We start from the raw sequence: 21,784 nt of genomic DNA on the forward strand, positions 1-21,784 counted from the left end.
GTATAGCAGCTTAGATCATTAAACTCCTCTAGAGGTCATTCAGTTAAACAGTATAGCAGCATAAACTTTGACTAAATATGCATGTTCTACATATATATAGAAAGATACACTTCTTCTAAATGCAATCGCTGTGTTACATTTATTTTTAACGTTACAGATTTCGTTCACTAGGCTATAATATGAGTCGGCGCTCAGGAATTAGCATTTTGGCTCCTCTATCTCGGAGTCCACAGAAACCCAAATTTAACACATAAATATTCCCTTACCTTTGCTGTTCTTCCATCAGAAGACCTGGAAGGGTTTATACTTACCAAAAACAGCTTTAGTTTTGAAGTCTGTGTCTTTCGGTTATCAAACACGACATATTTCGGTTGAAATGCAGCCAAAAAGTAAAGTGGGTGCGCACCAAAACGTCGAAATTACATATTATATGTCGACTAAACTTGTCAAACTATGTTCAGAACACAGCGTTAGCATGTTATATAGCTTCACAGCTTTTCTCAGGACGAACAGAAACACACGCATCGTTTAATCAATCTTGGAAGAAAGACATCACCGGCGCATGAGAGTAACCTGTTTTCTCGCATGACCGAAAGGTTTCGGCCCGCCAAAACTCTCGTGAGCACGCGATTCACACAATGAGAAGCCCCATTGAAAGCGGACATCGCGCTGAAGGCATAGAAACTGTTCCCAGGACTGTAGGTGCTTGGGAAGGGTGGGGGCGATGACGTCAAAGTTGGGCCAACTTTTATGATGACAAGAGAGAGTTTGGGAGAATGAGTGCCCTGAGAGTTCTGCTTTACTTACAGACATAATTTAAACGGCTTTAGAAGCTTTAGAGCGTTTTCTATTCAATAATAATTTTTAATTGCATATATTAGCATATATTAGCAATTTTTGACAGATTTTTTTTCTGTTTACTATATCAGCCCTATCCCCAAGGGGTACAGTATAGCAGCTTAGATCAGTAAACTCCTCTAGAGGTCATTCAGTTGCACTGTACCAGTATCAAATTAAATCAAAATGAAATGCTTAAATATATTTACTAAATAAACTAAAGTAAATATATATATATATATTTAAACTAACACAATTAAATAACAATAATGAGGCTATATACAGGGGGTACCGGTACTGTACATAGTCCATCGTTAAATAGCCATTTCACCTACCTCATCCCCATACTGTTTTTATTTATTTACTTTTCTGCTCTTTTGCACACCAGTATCTCTACCTGCACATGACCATCTGATCATTTATCACTCCAGTGTTAATCTTTCTAAATTGTAATTATTCGTCTACCTCCTCATGCCTTTTGCACACAATGTATATAGACTCTCTTTTTTTTTCTACTGTGTTATTGACTTGTTTAATGTTTACTCCATGTGTAACTCTGTGTTGTTGTCTGTTCACACTGCTATGCTTTATCTTGGCCAGGTCGCAGTTGTAAATGAGAACTTGTTCTCAACTGGCCTACCTGGTTAAATAAAATAAAGGGGAAATAAAATAAAACTGAGTCATTGTGTGGGGGTAGAGGTCAGTCGAGGTCATTTGTACATGTAGGTAGGGGTAAAGTGACTATGTATAGATAATAAACAGCAAATAGGAACAGTGGGTTAACTGCCTTGTTCAGGGGCAGAACGACAGCTTTGTACCTTATCAGCTCGGGATTTGATCTTGCAACCTTTCGGTTACTAGTCCAATGCTCTAACCACTAGGCTACCTGCCGCCCCTACACTCTGTTCAGCAGTCTAATGGCTTGGGGGTAGAAGCTGTTCAGCAGTCTTATGACTTGGTGGTAGAAGCTGTTCAGCAGTCTTATGGCTTGGGGGTAGAAGCTGTTCAGCAGTCTTATGGCTTGGGGGTAGAAGCTGTTCAGCAGTCTTATGTCTTGGGGGTAGAAGCTGTTCAGCAGTCTTATGGCTTAGGGGTAGAAACTGTTCAGCAGTCTTATGGCTTGGGGGTAGAAGCTGTTAAGGAACCTTTTGGATGCTGACTTGGTGCTTCGGTACCGCTTGCCATGTGGTAGCATAGAGAACAGACTGGAATTGTTTTGGCCTTCCTCTGACACCACCTGGTTTATAGGTCCTGGATGGCAGGAAGCTCAGCCCCCTTTGTTTCCATAGAAATAGATGTTTCCATGGAAGTAGATGTTTCCATAGAAATAGATGTTTCCATTTGTTTCCATAGAAATAGATGTTTCCATAGAAATAGATTTTTCCATTTGTTTTCATACAAATAGATGTTTCCATTTCCATTAGTCTACAAAATTATATCTAGAATCGGCTTCCTATTTCGCAACAAAGCCTCCTTCACTCATGCTGCCAAATATACCCTCGTAAAACTGACTATCCTACCGATCCTCGACTTCGGCAATGTCATTTACAAAATAGCCTCCAACACTCTACTCAGCAAATTGGATGCAGTCTATCACAGTGCCATCCATTTTGTCACCAAAGCCCCATATACTACCCACCACTGCGACCTGTATGCTCTCGTTGGCTGGCCCTCACTTCATATTTGTCGCCAAACCCACTGGCTCCAGGTCATCTATAAGTCATTGCTAGGTAAAGGACCGCCTTATCTCAGCTCACTGGTCACCATAGCAGCACCCACACGTAGCACATGCTCCAGCAGGTATATTTCACTGGTCACCGCCAAAGCCAATTCCTCCTTTGGACGCCTTTCCTTCCAGTTCTCTGCTGCCAATGACTGGAACAAACCGCAAAAATCACTGAAGCTGGAGACTCATAACTCCCTCACTAACTTTAAGCATCAGCTGTCAGAGCAGCTCACAGATCCCTGCACCTGTACATAGCCCATCTGTAAATAGCCCATCCAGCTACCTCATCCCCATACTGGTATTTATTTTTTGCTCCTTTGCCCCCCAGTATCTCTACTTGCACATCATCTTCTGCACATCCATCACTCCAGTGTTTAATTGTTAAATTGTAATTACTTCGCCACTACGGCCTATTTATTGCCTTACCTCCCTAATCTTACCTTATTTGCACACAATGTATATAGACTTTTCTATTGTGTTATTGACTGTACGCTTGTTTATTCCATGTGTAACTCTGTGTTGTTGTTTGTGTCGCACTGCTTTACTTTATCTTGGCCACATTTGTAAATGAGAACTTGTTCTCAACTGGCCTATCTGGTTAAATAAAGTATGAATTATGTTAATACATAATAAAATGGCGTCTTGTCGTCTTAGATTCCAAACATGATGTCTGGTCCATGTGAACACGTCCACATCGTCTAGATAGTCCAACTCCTGCTACGGCGCTACATCTCTTACATTTCAAACCTGTTGCCTGAAGACATCTGATATCTCCACAGTGTGGTTAGAGATGAGATTGGTCTGCTGTATATGGTGCTCAGTGGTCACATGTCTCTATATAAAGTTACACTTCATGGCCTGACTGTTTTGGAGGCCAAAATATATGATAACAGTTTTTTTCCCGACCACTTTAGTTTACCAGGAACAACTCCTGGTCCTGGGAAAAATTCATGGTCTGGCCCATCAGCCTGACCAATCATTCTGCCTGTACAGCAAGGTGACACATTTAAATCAAACGAAACAGCACCACCGTCTGGTTGTAGTAGGTATTACACAAAGGAAATCGGTTTGTTGTCTTCCTGTTTCTAGATGTGTGCCGCGGTATGAAGTTGATCGCATGCTATTGCACGGTCTATGGACAGTAACGGTTTATCTACATTGTGTCATGTCATGATTATGCCCGCGGTAAATCACGGATCACTACATCGACATGGTGTTACATTGTTACTAAAATAACCGGACTTACGTGTGGTTGGTGCTACAGTTCAAAGGCAACCAACTCACGAGGTAACGTTACTGTACAGTAGTGCAACAACTTGAAATGATCGTCTGACATTCGCTCACATATTGAGTGAGAGGATGCTGAGAACATGTTTAACAGCTGTCCGCGGTCCTGCGGTCTGCGTGGGTCGGTGTTTCAGTAGTGAAGTGAGTGGTGCAGATTCCACGTTAGCCGGTTTCTCCTCTCCACCGTTTTCAACGGAGGCTTCACTCTATGTTCACGTGAGTATTAGTAAACTACTAACGTTATATTCAACCAGTTTATCTCTTTCTTCCATTCTGCCTCCCTCTTTCTGCTATCTATCCTTCTCGCAAAAGGCAATGAATGAATGAGATCCGATTTCAACTAACACTTTGTCAGTCAGTCTCACGCACACACAGTGGCCATACTGTCTGAGGGGATGCGCCTACTGCAGAGGAGGCTGGTGGGAGGTGTTATAGGAGGATGGGCTCCTTATTATGGCTGTAATGGATTCCAGGCTGTATCACAACCGGCCGTGATTGGGAGTCCCATAGGGCGGTACACAACTGGCCCAGCGTCGTCTGGGTTTGGCCGGTGTAGGCCGTCGTTGTAAATAAGAATGTGTTTCTTAACTGACTTGCCTAGTTAAATAAAGGTTCAATGTAAAACAAATGGAATGGTGCCAAACACATGGGAACAACGTATTTGAATCAGTTCCATTGAGTCTCCAGCCTTTACAACGAGCCTGTCCTCCTATAGCTCCTCCCACCAGCCTCCTCTGTCTACTGGAACAACAAGTACAACCCTGACACTAACCCTGATCCTCTCCTGTTCACAGTGACCTTACTGTCTGAAGAGATGCTCCTACTGTAACAACAAGTACAACCCTGACACTAACCCTGATCCTCTCCTGTTCACAGTGGCCTTACTGTCTGAAGAGATGCTCCTACTGTAACAACAAGTACAACCCTGATACTAACCCTGATCCTCTCCTGTTCACAGTGACCTTACTGTCTGAAGAGATGCTCCTACTGTAACAACAAGTACATCCCTGACACTAACCCTGATCCTCTCCTGTTCACAGTGGCCTTACTGTCTGAAGAGATGTTCCTACTGTAACAACAAGTACATCCCTGACACTAACCCTGAGCCTCTCCTGTTCACAGTGGCCTTACTGTCTGAAGAGATGTTCCTACTGTAACAACAAGTACAACCCTGACACTAACCCTGATCCTCTCCTGTTCACATTGGCCTTACTGTCTGAAGAGATGCTCCTACTGTAACAACAAGTACAACCCTGACACTAACCCTGATCCTCTCCTGTTCACAGTGGCCTTACTGTCTGAAGAGATGCTCCTACTGTAACAACAAGTACAACCCTGACACTAACCCTGATCCTCTCCTGTTCACAGTGACCTTACTGTCTGAAGAGATGCTCCTACTGTAACAACAAGTACAACCCTGATACTAACCCTGATCCTCTCCTGTTCACAGTGGCCTTACTGTCCGAAGAGATGCTACTACTGTAACAACAAGTACAACCCTGACACTAACCCTGATCCTCTCCTGTTCACAGTGGCCTTACTGTCTGAAGAGATGCTCCTACTGTAACAACAAGTACAACCCTGATACTAACCCTGATCCTCTCCTGTTCACAGTGGCCTTACTGTCCGAAGAGATGCTACTACTGTAACAACAAGTACAACCCTGACACTAACCCTGATCCTCTCCTGTTCACAGTGGCCTTACTGTCTGAAGAGATGCTCCTACTGTAACAACAAGTACAACCCTGATACTAACCCTGATCCTCTCCTGTTCACAGTGGCCTTACTGTCTGAAGAGATGCTCCTACTGTAACTTCAACAAGTACATTCCTCGCTCTGACAACCAGGATGTCATGTTGGAGTGTCTCCAGCGGGAGACGGAGACCTTACTAAAGCTCAGCCAGGTGTCCCGGTAGGTTTACTGTCTAAATTCAACCCTCCTCTGTGGGTCATCGCCTTTAGCTTTAGTGTCTCCATGGTAACATCTGAAATGGCACACTATTCCCTAAACAGTGCACTATTTCCAGAGTGCCTGAGGCTGACTATGGAGGGAACATTTTCAGACTGCTCCTCCACCTCCTGGAGTTCAACTCCAAACACAGTCTGAGCATTTTTCTTCTTTCTATTTTAATGTCTCTCTCCATGTCTCACTCTCTCTCTCTCTCTCTCTCTCTCTCTCCATGTCTCACTCTCTGTCTCTCTCTCTCCATGTCTCTCTCTCTCTCTCTCTCTCTCTCTCTCTCTCTCTCTCTCTCTCCGTCTCACTCTCTGTCTCTCCATGTCTCCCTCACTGTCTGTCTCCCTCTCTTGCTCTGTCTCTCTCCCTCCCTCCCTCCCTCTCTCTCTCTCTATCTCTCTCTCTCTCTCTCCATGTCTCCCTCCCTCTCTCTCTCTCTCTCTCTCTCTCACGCGCTCTGTCTCTCTCTCGCTCTGTCTGTCTCTCTCGCTCTGTCTCTCTCTCTCTCTGTCTCTCTCTCTCGGTCTGTCTGTCTCTCTCTCTCTCTCATCTTCAGGATCACCTCTGTGTTTTTTGGAGGCGGGACTCCCAGCCTGGCCCGCCCCTCCACTATCGCTGCGGTCCTACAGACGGTTACCAGGCACGCTGGACTATCAGAGGAGGCGGAGGTCACTCTGGAGGTCAACCCCACCCCTGTAGGAAGCTCTAAGTTGGAGGACTTCCTCCATGCTGGCGTCAACCGTTTTTCCATCGGGGTGCAGGTGAGATTAAGGCTGGTGTTCAGTCAGTTGCACATAGTAGATTTCCAGAAAGCGTTCTCAGTAGAAGTAGAAGTACGTCCTACTACTGTACATCCTCCTGGGCTATAAGAGTAATGGGAATGGTTAGGTGGAAACTAGCAACCCTTTCCCATAAAACCTTTTCTGCTACGGAAACTGAAACAACAGAAAACAGTATTACTGGTGGAAAGGGAGGAAGGAGAGGAGGAGTCCCTGGAGGATAAGAGTGTGATGCAACACAGGCAGTCACTGATCACTAGCTTTGTTCTGAACAGGCAGTCACGGATCACCAGCTTTGTTCTGAACAGTCAGTCACGGATCACCAGCTTTGTTCTGAACAGTCAGTCACGGATCACCAGCTTTGTTCTGAACAGTCAGTCACTGATCACCAGCTTTGTTCTGAACAGTCAGTCACTGATCACTAGCTCTGTTCTGATAACCAATTGTCCTTTTCCTATGTGAATCTGGTCAGGGAGCAGGTCAGGGAGCTGAAGGAGAGCAGGTCAGGGAGCTGAAGGAGAGCAGGTCAGGGAGCTGAAGGAGAGCAGGTCAGGGAGCTGAAGGAGAGCAGGTCAGGGAGCTGAAGGAGAGCAGGTCAGGGAGCTGAAGGAGAGCAGGTCAGGGAGCTGAAGGAGAGCAGGTCAGGGAGCTGAAGGAGAGCAGGTCAGGGAGCTGAAGGAGAGCAGGTCAGGAGAGCTGAAGGAGAAATGAAGGAGGCGTGAGGGGAGAAGAAGGAGAGACATATGAAACACTGTTTTAACATGTCTCATATGTCTGCTTCTTTTCAAACAGTCTCTCCGGGACGACGACCTGAAGGTTCTGGGGAGGGACCACAACTCCCAGCATGCGTTGCAGACCGTAGCGGAGGCTCGGAGGCTCTGCCCGGGTAGGGTGTCGGTCGACGTCATGTTCGGACGTCCTGGTCAGAGCGTTGCATCCTGGGAGTTGGAGTTGGATGAGCTGCTGTCGGTGTGTGATGACCACGTCTCCCTGTACCAGCTGACCCTGGAGAGAGGCATGTCTTTTCTTCCTGATCGTTTTTGTGTGCGTTATTTAGAAGTTGGGACAGGTACAGATGAGATGGGGGAGATGGAGGAGAGGACTACAGGAGAGACAGTAGCAGGAACACCACCACTACACCACCCCAAGCAGACTGAATTGACAGGTACAGATGAGATGGAGGAGATGGAGGAGAGACAGTAGCAGGAACACCACCCCAAGCAGACTGAATTGACAGGTACAGATGAGATGGAGGAGATGGAGGAGAGACAGTAGCAGGAACACCACCACTACACCACCCCAAGGTACAGGTACAGATGAGATGGAGGAGATGGAGGAGAGGACTACAGGAGAGACAGTAGCAGGAACACCACCACTACACCACCCCAAGGTACAGGTACAGATGAGATGGGGGAGATGGAGGAGAGGACTACAGGAGAGACAGTAGCAGGAACACCACCACTACACCACCCCAAGCAGACTGAATTGACAGGTACAGATGAGATGGAGGAGAGACAGTAGCAGGAACACCACCACTACACCACCCCAAGCAGACTGAATTGACAGGTACAGATGAGATGGAGGAGATGGAGGAGAGACAGTAGCAGGAACACCACCACTACACCACCCCAAGGTACAGGTACAGATGAGATGGAGGAGATGGAGGAGAGGACTACAGGAGAGACTGTAGCAGGAACACCACCACTACACCACCCCAAGGTACAGGTACAGATGAGATGGGGGAGATGGAGGAGAGGACTACAGGAGAGACAGTAGTAGGAACACCACCACTACACCACCCCAAGCAGACTGAATTGACAGGTACAGATGAGATGGAGGAGAGGACTACAGGAGAGACAGTAGTAGGAACACCACCACTACACCACCCCAAGGTACAGGTACAGATGAGATGGAGGAGATGGAGGAGAGGACTACAGGAGAGACAGTAGCAGGAACACCACCACTACACCACCCCAAGGTACAGGTACAGATGAGATGGGGGAGATGGAGGAGAGGACTACAGGAGAGACAGTAGTAGGAACACCACCACTACACCACCCCAAGCAGACTGAATTGACAGGTACAGATGAGATGGAGGAGAGGACTACAGGAGAGACAGTAGCAGGAACACCACCACTACACCTTCCCAAGCAGACTGAATTGACAGACATTTTGAAGGTTTTTGTTGCAGTGACTGTGATATGTGGTTGTTTCTACTTACTGTAGTTGAATTAGTAGCTGTAGTGATTGACAGGTAATAGGTCTCCAAATGAATATATGACCTGACTGTAAGTCACTCTGGATCAGAGATTCTGCTGCTAAATGACTCCAATGTTAACATGTCAACTGCAGGCACACAGCTCTTCAGACAGGTCCAGAAAGGCCAACTGAGCGTGCCCAGTGATGACATCACAGCTGTCATGTATGACTCTGCCAGGAGGATTCTTCAGAAGAGAGGCTATCTGCAGTATGAGGTGTCCAACTTTGCCAGAAATGTAAGTTCTACTCTCTTTCTCTGTGTGTGTCCTTGTGTCTGTCCGACCACTGTGCTATAGTAGAAATTAATTTTGGTAGAAACCCCTGCAGTAGAAATACATTTAGTGGAATACCCTGCAGTAGAAATACATTTAGTGGAATACCCTGCAGTAGAAATACATTTAGTGGAATACCCTGCAGTAGAAATACATTTAGTAGAAACCCCTGCAGTAGAAATACATTTGGTAGAAAACCCTGCAGTAGAAATACATTTAGTGGAATACCCTGCAGTAGAAATACATTTAGTAGAATACCCTGCAGTAGAAATACATTTAGTAGAATACCCTGCAGTAGAAATACATTTAGTAGAAAACCCTGCAGTAGAAATATATTTAGTAGAAAACCCTGCTGTAGAAATACATTTAGTAGAAAACCCTGCTGTAGAAATAAATTGAGTAGAAAACCCTGCAGTAGAAATACATTTAGTGGAATACCCTGCAGTAGAAATTCATTTAGTAGAATACCCTGCAGTAGAAATACATTTGGTAGAAAACCCTGCAGTAGAAATACATTTAGTGGAATACCCTGCAGTAGAAATACATTTAGTAGAAAACCCTGCAGTAGAAATACATTGAGTAGAAAACCCTGCAGTAGAAATACATTGAGTAGAAAACCCTGCAGTAGAAACACCAGGCTTTTCTCTGTGCTGTATTGGTTGTCATATCTATTGAATATGAATATTACCTGCTACAGTCAACACACATCTGTAATATACCTGGTGTATTTTCTGTCTGTTTTGAAGGGTGCCATCAGCCAACACAATATGAGTTACTGGAAGGCCAGTCAGTACCTTGGAGTGGGCCCAGGTGAGTTAATAGTGCTTTATGAATGCTCTACAACACCTTTATGAATGCTCTATAAAAACTTTATGAATGCTCTATAGCACCGTTATGAATGCTCTATAAAGACTTTCTGAATGCTCTATAACACCTTTATGAATGCTCTGTAACACCATTATGAATGCTCTATAACACAGTTATGAATGCTCTATAACACCTTTATGAATGCTCTATAGCACCGTTATGAATGCTCTGTAACACCATTATGAATGCTCTATAACACCATTATGAATGCTCTAAAGACTTTATGAATGCTCTATAACACCTTTATGAATGCTCTATAGCACCGTTATGAATGCTCTGTAACACCATTATGAATGCTCTATAACACCATTATGAATGCTCTATAACACCTTTATGAATGCTCTATAGCACCGTTATGAATCAAATTTATTTATATAGCCCTTCGTACATCAGCTGATATCTCAAAGTGCTGTACAGAAACCCAGCCTAAAACCCCAAACAGCAAGCAATGCAGGTGTAGAAGCACAGTGGCTAGGAAAAACTCCCTAGAAAGGCCAATACCTAGGAAGAAACCTAGAGAGGAACCAGGCTATGTGGGGTGGCCAGTCCTCTTCTGGCTGTGCCGGGTGGAGATTATAACAGAACATGGCCAAGATGTTCAAATCTTCATAAATGACCAGCATGGTCGAATAATAATAAGGCAGAACAGTTGAAACTGGAGCAGCAGCACAGTCAGGTGGAAGTTGAAACTGGAGCAGCAGCATGGCCAGGTGGACTGGGGACAGCAAGGAGTCATCATGTCAGGTAGTCCTTGGGCATGGTCCTAGGGCTCAGGTCAGTTGAAACTGGAACAGCAGCATGGCCAGGTGGACTGGGGACAGCAAGGAGTCATCATGTCAGGTAGTCCTGGGGCATGGTCCTAGGGCTCAGGTCCTCCGAGAGAGAGAAAGAAAGAGAGAAGGAGAGAATTAGAGAACGCACACTTAGATTCACACAGGACACCGAATAGGACAGGAGAAGTACTCCAGATATAACAAACTGACCCCAGCCCCCCGACACAAACTACTGCAGCATAAATACTGGAGGCTTTATGAATGCTCTATAAAGACTTTATGAATGCTCTATAAAGCCTTTATCTGTGGTTGTTTATTTGAAGTGAGACTCTTCTGTCTGCCAGGTGCCCATGGTCGCTTCGTCCCCCGTGGAGAGGGGTATGTGTGTCGAGAGGCCCGTACCCAGACTCTGGAGCCTGATGTCTGGTTGAGAGAGGTGCAGCAGAGGAGTCACGGGACTCGACGCAGGATACCCCTCACCCACCTGGGACTGTGAGTCCACTTCTTTCTGCTTCAGGCTGTTTACCTGCAGAGTTCACACCGTGCTGCTCATTAAAGGGATACTCCACTTCAGAATAAAACGCCTGTCAATTTGTTAATCATCTAGGATCAACTATTTTCACCATTGATTTGACTTCTAAGTGGTCCGTCTGTGCAAACAGGAAATTGTGTCGTGCCACGTCATTGCGATAAGGTTCTCGTCACTGTCAATAGGGGAAAAACAAACCTATCACATTTCAAAACGCTTTTTAAAAAATCTGTCAGTGCACTCCCCATATCAGCCAATAGAAGGTATGGACAGACTGGTTGACTGTGAGTCAGCTGATCTACTGTCTGCTCTTTAGACTGTGTTCACCTGCAGAGTTCATTCGGTGCTGCACGTTAATGACCTACATCCAATAATACTCCAGACTCACTCATAGCATGGGATTCTACGCTACAGAAACAGGAAATCCTGCCCTGTGGGCCATTCTGCCTCGGACAAGGCTTCCTGTCTCGCAGCGTGGCAGATGATATACTGTAGCAACCTGTTAACTTTATTCATCTGATTGCAGATTGGAGGAAGTGTTGGTCATGGGACTGCGTTTGACTGACGGCATCACTCACCAGGTAATCTAGGCTAAACCCAGAATACTGACGGCATCACTCACCAGGTAATCTAGGCTAAACCCAGAATACTGACGGCATCACTCACCAGGTAATCTAGGCTAAACCCAGAATACTGACGGCATCACTCACCAGGTAATCTAGGCTAACCCAGAATACTGACTGCATCACTCACCAGGTAATCTAGGCTAACCCAGAATACTGACGGCATCACTCACCAGGTAATCTAGGCTAACCCAGAATACTGACGGCATCACTCACCAGGTAATCTAGGCTAACCCAGAATACTGACAGCATCACTCACCAGGTAATCTAGGCTAACCCAGAATACTGACGGCATCACTCACCAGGTAATCTAGGTTAACCCAGAATACTGACGGCATCACTCACCAGGTAATCTAGGTTAACCCAGAATACTGACGGCATCACTCACCAGGTAATCTAGGCTAACCCAGAATACTGACGGCATCACTCACCAGGTAATCTAGGTTAACCCAGAATACTGACGGCATCACTCACCAGGTAATCTAGGTTAACCCAGAATACTGACTGCATCACTCACCAGGTAATCTAGGCTAACCCAGAATACTGACGGCATCACTCACCAGGTAATCTAGGCTAACCCAGAATACTGACGGCATCACTCACCAGGTAATCTAGGTTAACCCAGAATACTGACGGCATCACTCACCAGGTAATCTAGGTTAACCCAGAATACTGACGGCATCACTCACCAGGTAATCTAGGCTAACCCAGAATACTGACGGCATCACTCACCAGGTAATCTAGGTTAACCCAGAATACTGACGGCATCACTCACCAGGTAATCTAGGTTAACCCAGAATACTGACTGCATCACTCACCAGGTAATCTAGGCTAACCCAGAATACTGACGGCATCACTCACCAGGTAATCTAGGCTAACCCAGAATACTGACGGCATCACTCACCAGGTAATCTAGGCTAACCCAGAATACTGACGGCATCACTCACCAGGTAATCTAGGTTAACCCAGAATACTGACGGCATCACTCACCAGGTAATCTAGGCTAACCCAGAATACTGACGGCATCACTCACCAGGTAATCTAGGTTAACCCAGAATACTGACGGCATCACTCACCAGGTAATCTAGGTTAACCCAGAATACTGACGGCATCACTCACCAGGTAATCTAGGCTAACCCAGAACCAAAAGTCTCACATCATTTGGTTATGTTTACATTGTCTGGCCACATACTATACAGTATATATATACACACTATATGCTATACCAAGAGGAGGTTTCAGTTGTTTCTAGATTCATTGTTTGCATCAATAGGGGCCATCAGTGATAAAATCATTTTTTTACCTGATGTGTTCAGTATTTGTATGTTCCACACCATTGTTCTGATTCACCTGACTTCCTGTCTACATATGTCTTTGTCTCTGATTCACCTTACTTCCTGTCTACATCTTTCTTTGTCTCTGATTCACCTTACTTCCTGCCTACATATGTCTTTGTCTCTGATTCGCCTTACTTCCTGTCTACATCTGTCTCTGATTCATGTTATTTCTGTGGCAGCATTGGCAGTTGTTCAGTCCCAGGGCAGATCTGTACCAGATTCTCAGCTCATCCTCTGAAGTACAAGACCTTCAACAGACAGGCCTCCTAATCCTGGATGACAGGTAACCCAGACCTTCAACAGACAGGTCTTGTAATCCTGGATGACTGGTAACCCAGACCTTCAACACAGGTCTTATAATCCTGGATGACAGGTAACCCAGACCTTCAACAGACAGGCCTCCTAATCCTGGATGACAGGTAACCCAGACCTTCAACAGACAGGCCTTCTAATCCTGGATGACAGGTAACCCAGACCTTCAACAGACAGGCCTCCTAATCCTGGATGACAGGTAACCCAGACCTTCAACAGACAGGCCTTCTAATCCTGGATGACAGGTAACCCAGACCTTCAACAGACAGGTCTTATAATCCTGGATGACAGGTAACCCAGACCTTCAACAGACAGGCCTCCTAATCCTGGATGACAGGTAACCCAGACCTTCAACAGACAGGCCTTATAATCCTGGATGACAGGTAACCCAGACCTTCAACAGACAGGCCTTATAATCCTGGATGACAGGTAACCCAGACCTTTAACAGACAGGTCTTCTAATCCTGGATGACAGGTAACCCAGACCTTCAACAGACAGGCCTTCTAATCCTGGATGACAGGTAACCCAGACCTTCAACAGACAGGTCTTAAAATCCTGGATGACAGGTAACCCAGACCTTCAACAGACAGGTCTTATAATCCTGGATGACAGGTAACCCAGACCTTCAACAGACTGGTTTTCTAATCCTGGATGACAGGTAACCCAGACCTTCAACAGACAGGCCTTATAATCCTGGATGACAGGTAACCCAGACCTTCAACAGACAGGTCTTCTAATCCTGGATGACAGGTAACCCAGACCTTCAACAGACAGGTCTTATAATCCTGGATGACAGGTAACCCAGACCTTCAACAGACAGGTTTTCTAATCCTGGATGACAGGTAACCCAGACCTTCAACAGACAGTTCTTCTAAGCCTTATAACTTGTGGTTTTTTAAAAGTGGGACCCAGTAGTTGTATCTCCGTGTCTGTATGAGTCTATTTGAACCAGCTGTGAGGTGGTAGGGACCAAAACATGCACCCCTGGGGGTCCCCGGGACTGAGTCCGGGAAACACTGACCAGCCCTTTTGTCTTGTGTGTAGGGGTCTGCGGTGCTCGTGGCAGGGCCTGGCCTTACTGGACAGCATGTTACCCACTCTGCTGCTGCTGCTGGAGGCCTACATCACCCAGGGGCTCGACAACAACAGTGGTTCACTACAGCTCTGATGACAGACGACTAGACCTCGACAACAACAGTGGTTCACTACAGCTCTGATGACAGACAACTAGACCTCGACAACAACAGTGGTTCACTACAGCTCTGATGACAGAGAACTAGAGAAGCGTGGAGGAACTGGAGTCCGTGGCACGCTGACCTTCATAAACAACCTATTTAACTGCTGCTTTTGGTGTGTGTGTGTGTGTGTGTGTGTGTGTGTGTGTGTGTGTTTGTGTGTGTGTGTGTGTGTGTGTGTGTGAGAGAGATATTACCTCTACTACATTGAAGGGGTACAGAATGATTTGTTCATAGAAGACATGGTGTGGAGAACCTTTCCCGAGTCCCGACAGCATCCTGTTAAACTGTAAAGTACAGAGCTTTATCAGAGTCCCGACAGCATCCTGTTAAACTGTAAAGTACAGAGCTTTATCAGAGTCCCGACAGCATCCTGTTAAACTGTAAAGTACAGAGCTTTATCAGAGTCCCAACAGCATCCTGTTAAACTGTAAAGTACAGAGCTTTATCAGAGTCCCGACAGCATCCTGTTAAACTGTAAAGTACAGAGCTTTATCAGAGTCCCGACAGCATCCTGTTAAACTGTAAAGTACAGAGCTTTATCAGAGTCCCAACAGCATCCTGTTAAACTGTAAAGTACAGAGCTTTATCAGAGTCCCGACAGCATCCTGTTAAACTGTAAAGTACAGAGCTTTATCAGTATCAGGAGTGACGTGGCCGTGGTCCCTGTATCTGGCCCAGGTGCAGAGCAGATCCCAGATTAGACAGACGGGCTTAAACCTTCTGTTGTCCATCAGCTGTGATGAAAGTCTTGGTCTGACAGGTACACAACATGTAATCCACCAAGAAGAGTCTGGAGAGTGTTGTCTTCAGGCTTAAAACAACATCACAACACTGTAGACTGGAGCGTGTTGTTTTAAGCCTGAAGACAGCATCACAACACTGTAGACTGGAGCGTGTTGTTTTAAGCATGAAGACAGCATCACAACACTGTAGACTGGAGCGTGTTGTTTTAAGCATGAAGACGGCATCGCAACACTGTAGACTGGAGCGTGTTGTTTTAAGCCTGAAGACAGCATCACAACACTGTAGACTGGAGCGTGTTGTTTAAGCATGAAGACAACATCACAACACTGTAGACTGGAGGGTATTGTTTTAAGCATGAAGACGGCATCACAACACTGTAGACTGGAGCGTGTTGTTTTAAGCCTGAAGACAGCATCACAACACTGTAGACTGGAGCGTATTGTGGAGGCTTGTTGAGATGGGTCTGTTGACACGCTGGGTGTATTGTGGAGGCTTGTTGAGGGGTCTGTTGACACGCTGGGTGTATTGTGGAGGCTTGTTGAGATGGGTCTGTTGACACGCTGGGCGTATTGTGGAGGCTTGTTGAGATGGGTCTGTTGACACGCTGGGTGTATTGTGGAGGCTTGTTGAGATGGGTCTGTTGACACGCTGGGTGTATTGTGGAGGCTTGTTGAGATGGGTCTGTTGACACGCTGGGTGTATTGTGGAGGCTTGTTGAGATGGGTCTGTTGACACGCTGGGTGTATTGTGGAGGCTTGTTGAGATGGGTCTGTTGACACGCTGGGTGTATTGTGGAGGCTTGTTGAGATGGGTCTGTTGACACGCTGGGTGTATTGTGGAGGCTTGTTGAGATGGGTCTGTTGACACGCTGGGTGTATTGTGGAGGCTTGTTGAGATGGGTCTGTTGACACGCTGGGTGTATTGTATGTATAGTGTACATGGGTTAATAAGAAGAGCACATTTTTATAATAGGATAATTATAACCGATTGCCAAGTAAGACAGACTGTGAAATGCATAGTTGGTTCCATTTCTTACTCAATAAAAATGCTTTCTACTATTCATTCTGATATTTATGCTCATTCATGCTCATTAAAGAAATTGTGTGCATTCCCTATAAATGTAACTACTTTTGACCTGAGCCCTGACCTGAGCCCTTTGACCCCTGACCTGAGCCCTATGACCCCTGACCTGAGCCCTATTAGCCCTGACCTGAGCCCTATGAGCCCTGACCTGAGCCCTATTAGCCCTGACCTGAGCCCTATGAGCCCTGACCTGAGCCCTATGAGCCCTGACCTGAGCCCGATTTGCCCAGACCTGAGCCCTATTAGCCCTGACCTGAGCCCTATTAGCCCTATGAGCCCTGACCTGAGCCCTATGAGTCCTGACCTGAGCCCTGACCTGAGCCCTATTAGTCCTATGAGCCCTGACCTGAGCCCTATTAGCCCTGACCTGAGCCCGATTTGCCCAGACCTGAGCCCTATTAGCCCTGACCTGAGCTCTATTAGCCCTGACCTGAGCCCTATGAGTCCTGACCTGAGCCCTATTAGCCCTATGAGCCCTGACCTGAGCCCTATTAGCCCTATGAGTCCTGACCTGAGCCCTATGAGCCCTGACCTGAGCCCTATTAGCCCTATGAGCCCTGACCTGAGCCCTATTAGCCCTATGAGTCCTGACCTGAGCCCTGTGAGCCCTGACCTGAGCCCTATTAGCCCTATGAGTCCTGACCTGAGCCCTATGAGCCCGGACCTGAGCCCTATTAGCCCTATGAGCCCTGACCTGAGCTCTATGAGCCCGGACCTGAGCTCTATTAGCCCTATGAGCCCTGACCTGAGTCCTGACCTGAGCCCTGTGAGTCCTGACCTGAACCCTATGAACCCTGACCTGAGCCCTATTAGCCCTGACCTGAGCTCTATGAGAGAGCTCTAGATCTCTCTCTGTCTCTCTGCCTGATATTCTAAACTTGTGTTTTCCCCTGTTCCCTGTGTTGACCTGTATAGAGAAGGCCCTGTGTTGACCTGTATAGAGAAGGCCCTGTGTTGACCTGTATAGAGAAGGCCCTGTGTTGACCTGTATAGAGAAGGGCCCTGTGTTGACCTGTATAGAGAAGGCCCTGTGTTGACCTGTATAGAGAAGGGCCCTGTGTTGACCTGTATAGAGAAGGGCCCTGTGTTGACCTGTATAGAGAAGGCCCTGTGTTGACCTGTATAGAGAGGGGCCCTGTGTTGACCTGTATAGAGAGGGCCCTGTGTTGACCTGTATAGAGAAGGGCCCTGTGTTGACCTGTATAGAGAAGGCCCTGTGTTGACCTGTATAGAGAGGGGCCCTGTGTTGACCTGTATAGAGAGGGCCCTGTATAGAGAGGGGCCCTGTGTTGACCTGTATAGAGAGGGGCCCTGTGTTGACCTGTATAGAGAAGGGCCCTGTGTTGACCTGTATAGAGAAGGCCCTGTATAGAGAGGGGCCCTGTGTTGACCTGAATAGAGAGGGCCCTGTATAGAGAGGGGCCCTGTGTTGACCTGTATAGAGAGGGCCCTGTGTTGACCTGTATAGAGAAGGCCCTGTGTTGACCTGTATAGAGAAGGCCCTGTGTTGACCTGTATAGAGAAGGCCCTGTATAGAGAGGGGCCCTGTGTTGACCTGTATAGAGAGGGCCCTGTATAGAGAGGGGCCCTGTGTTGACCTGTGTAGAGAGGGCCCTGTGTTGACCTGTATAGAGAGGGCCCTGTGTTGACCTGTATAGAGAGGGCCCTGTGTTGACCTGTATAGAGAGGGCCCTGTGTTGACCTGTATAGAGAGGGCCCTGTGTTGACCTGTATAGAGAAGGTCCTGTGTTGACCTGTATAGAGAAGGGCCCTGTGTTGACCTGGTATAGAGAAGGAGACACAAATGGCACTTATTCCCTGTGTAGTGCACTACATTTGACCCATAGGGTTCTGGTCTAAAGTAGTGCACTATGTAGGGAATAGAGTTCCATTTAGTAGACCTCCTTGGTATCATGACAGGCCTAGACTAGTGCTGCTCTGTTCTTCAGAGAGATCTGGATGAATGATCAGCAGTAATGGGAGCAGATGTTTCCCAGTACTGACACTACTGGGTGATGTTCATCACTCCTACAATGTGCTGCTGAGTTGTTGTTTTTGTTGCATTTCAATAGTGGAGCAGGTGCAGTCAAATTGGAGGCTGTTGACAAGGACCCAATGAATACAACTGTATTGATACAGCTTTATGACCCAAAATACCAGGCAGGTAGGATCATAGAACGATACATTCTATGGGAAGATGGCCCACGGCCTTTAATTGATACAGCTTTATGACCCAATATACCAGGCAGGTAGGATCATAGAACGATACATTCTATGGGAAGATGGCTTTATGACACAACATACCAGGCAGGTAGGATCATAGAACGATACATTCTATGGGAAGATGGCCCACGGCCTTTAATTGATACAGCTTTATGACCCAATATACCAGGCAGGTAGGATCATAGAACGATGCATTCTATGGGAAGATGGCTTTATGACACAACATACCAGGCAGGTAGGATCATAGAGCGATACATTCTATGGGAAGATGGCTTTATGACCCAACATACCAGGCAGGTAGGATCATAGAACGATACATTCTATGGGAAGATGGCTTTATGACACAACATACCAGGCAGGTAGGATCATAGAACGATACATTCTATGGGAAGATGGCTTTATGACCCAACATACCAGGCAGGTAGGATCATAGAACGATACATTCTATGGGAAGATGGCTTTATGACACAACATACCAGGCAGGTAGGATCATAGAACGATACATTCTATGGGAAGATGGCTTTATGACCCAACATACCAGGCAGGTAGGATCATAGAACGAAACATTCTATGGGAAGATGGCTTTATGACCCAACATACCAGGCAGGTAGGATCATAGAACGATACATTCTATGGGAAGATGGCTTTATGACCCAACATACCAGGCAGGTAGGATCATAGAACGAAACATTCTATGGGAAGATGGCTTTATGACCCAACATACCAGGCAGGTAGGATCATAGAACGATACATTCTATGGGAAGATGGCTTTATGACCCAACATACCAGGCAGGTAGGATCATAGAACGATACATTCTATGGGAAGATGGCTTTATGACCCAACATACCAGGCAGGTAGGATCATAGAACGATACATTCTATGGGAAGATGGCCCGCGGCCTTTAATTGCCTACATAATTGATGAGTTTATTATCCAAACACAATTTTTTTGTAAAAACATTTTTTTTTACCTTTTATTTAACTAGGTACGTTTTCACGTTTTGTGTTTTTTTCATCAGAAATGATTGCTCATGGGTGCCTTCATGTGTCTGTAAAATATTACTGTTCTTATTCATTTTTTATTCGTAGATTTTAGATGTGTATGAAAATGTTTTGTTGTTGTTGTTGCTAAACACGATACAGGTTAGCTGTCATGTTATGTTCATATCCTGTATAGTTGACTGTGATATGTGGTCGTCTCACCATAAGATCAATGCACTGGGTAAGAGCATCTCCTAAATGACTACAATTTGAAATGTAAATGTTTTACATACAGATCTCAAATTACTGTATTGAATAATTGTTTACCTTTTTTCATTTGTCACGTAATTCTTTCAGTTCTTGATAAAGAAATATAAAAAATAGTTATTTGTTACATTTGACTGTGAAACCTAGCAGTACTACTGATTCCTCTGAGGCAGATATATATTATTACTGTGTAAAACCTAGTAGTACTACTGATTTCTCTGAGAGTGAGGCAGATATATATTATTACTGTGTAAAACCTAGTAGTACTACTGATTTCTCTGAGAGTGAGGCAGATATATATTATTACTGTGTAAAACCTAGTAGTACTACTGATTTCTCTGAGAGTGAGGCAGATATATATTATTACTGTGTAAAACCTAGTAGTACTACTGATTTCTCTGAGAGTGGGGCAGATATATATTATTACTGTGTAAAACCTAGTAGTACTACTGATTTCTCTGAGAGTGAGGCAGATATATATTATTACTGTGTAAAACCTAGTAGTACTACTGATTTCTCTGAGAGTGGGGCAGATATATATTATTACTGTGTAAAACCTAGTAGTACTACTGATTTCTCTGAGAGTGAGGCAGATATATATTATTACTGTGTAAAACCTAGTAGTACTACTGATTTCTCTGAGAGTGAGGCAGATATATATTATTACTGTGTAAAACCTAGTAGTACTACTGATTTCTCTGAGAGTGAGGCAGATATATATTATTACTGTGTAAAACCTAGTAGTACTACTGATTTCTCTGAGAGTGAGGCAGATATATATTATTACTGTGTAAAACCTAGTAGTACTACTGATTTCTCTGAGAGTGAGGCAGATATATATTATTACTGTGTAAAACCTAGTAGTACTACTGATTTCTCTGAGAGTGAGGCAGATATATATTATTACTGTGTAAAACCTAGTAGTACTACTGATTTCTCTGAGAGTGGGGCAGATATATATTATTACTGTGTAAAACCTAGTAGTACTACTGATTTCTCTGAGAGTGAGGCAGATATATATTATTACTGTGTAAAACCTAGTAGTACTACTGATTTCTCTGAGAGTGAGGCAGATATATATTATTACTGTGTAAAACCTAGTAGTACTACTGATTTCTCTGAGAGTGAGGCAGATATATATTATTACTGTGTAAAACCTAGTAGTACTACTGATTTCTCTGAGAGTGAGGCAGATATATATTATTACTGTGTAAAACCTAGTAGTACTACTGATTTCTCTGAGAGTGAGGCAGATATATATTATTACTGTGTAAAACCTAGTAGTACTACTGATTTCTCTGAGAGTGAGGCAGATATATATTATTACTGTGTAAAACCTAGTAGTACTACTGATTTCTCTGAGAGGCAGATATATATTATTACTGTGTAAAACCTAGTAGTACTACTGATTTCTCTGAGAGTGAGGCAGATATATATTATTACTGTGTAAAACCTAGTAGTACTACTGATTCCTCTGAGAGGCAGATATATATTATTACTGTGTAAAACCTAGTAGTACTACTGATTTCTCTGAGAGTGAGGCAGATATATATTATTACTGTGTAAAACCTAGTAGTACTACTGATTTCTCTGAGAGTGAGGCAGATATATATTATTACTGTGTAAAACCTAGTAGTACTACTGATTTCTCTGAGAGGCAGATATATATTATTACTGTGTAAAACCTAG

The 21,784-nt window shown here is 45.1% G+C and overlaps 1 protein-coding gene across 2 annotated transcripts; it reads left to right on the forward strand.

Annotated features, from left to right (window-relative positions):
• Positions 1-3,623: 3,623 nt before the first annotated feature.
• On the forward strand, positions 3,624-20,159 carry LOC109883009 (radical S-adenosyl methionine domain-containing protein 1, mitochondrial-like). 2 transcript variants are annotated; one of them, XR_004209456.1, is made up of 11 exons: positions 3,624-4,066; positions 5,629-5,762; positions 6,364-6,568; positions 7,379-7,601; positions 8,939-9,081; positions 9,864-9,927; positions 11,102-11,249; positions 11,813-11,867; positions 13,426-13,529; positions 14,604-18,873; positions 19,145-20,159. XR_004209456.1 is itself a non-coding variant. In XM_031821424.1 (10 exons), the coding sequence occupies exons 1-10, from the start codon at positions 3,923-3,925 to the stop codon at positions 14,725-14,727; spliced, it is 1,344 nt and encodes a 447-aa protein (XP_031677284.1). In that variant the 5' UTR covers positions 3,624-3,922; the 3' UTR covers positions 14,728-20,159. The 2 variants fall into 2 exon arrangements, 1 of the variants encoding a protein (XP_031677284.1); XM_031821424.1 differs by having other exon boundaries at positions 14,604-20,159.
• Positions 20,160-21,784: the final 1,625 nt, after the last annotated feature.

This window comes from Oncorhynchus kisutch, unplaced genomic scaffold (genome assembly GCF_002021735.2).
Source record: "Oncorhynchus kisutch isolate 150728-3 unplaced genomic scaffold, Okis_V2 scaffold3971, whole genome shotgun sequence".
Lineage (NCBI taxonomy): Eukaryota > Metazoa > Chordata > Actinopteri > Salmoniformes > Salmonidae > Oncorhynchus > Oncorhynchus kisutch.

Bases quoted from the DNA above. Each gene is read 5' to 3' on its own strand.
- LOC109883009 (XM_031821424.1), top strand. From the start codon at position 3,923: ATGCTGAGAACATGTTTAACAGCTGTCCGCGGTCCTGCGGTCTGCGTG. The intron at 4,067-5,628 runs GTGAGTATTAGT...TCCTGTTCACAG, and splicing joins AGGCTTCACTCTATGTTCAC to TGGCCTTACTGTCTGAAGAG. The intron at 11,868-13,425 runs GTAATCTAGGCT...TTTCTGTGGCAG, and splicing joins CTGACGGCATCACTCACCAG to CATTGGCAGTTGTTCAGTCC.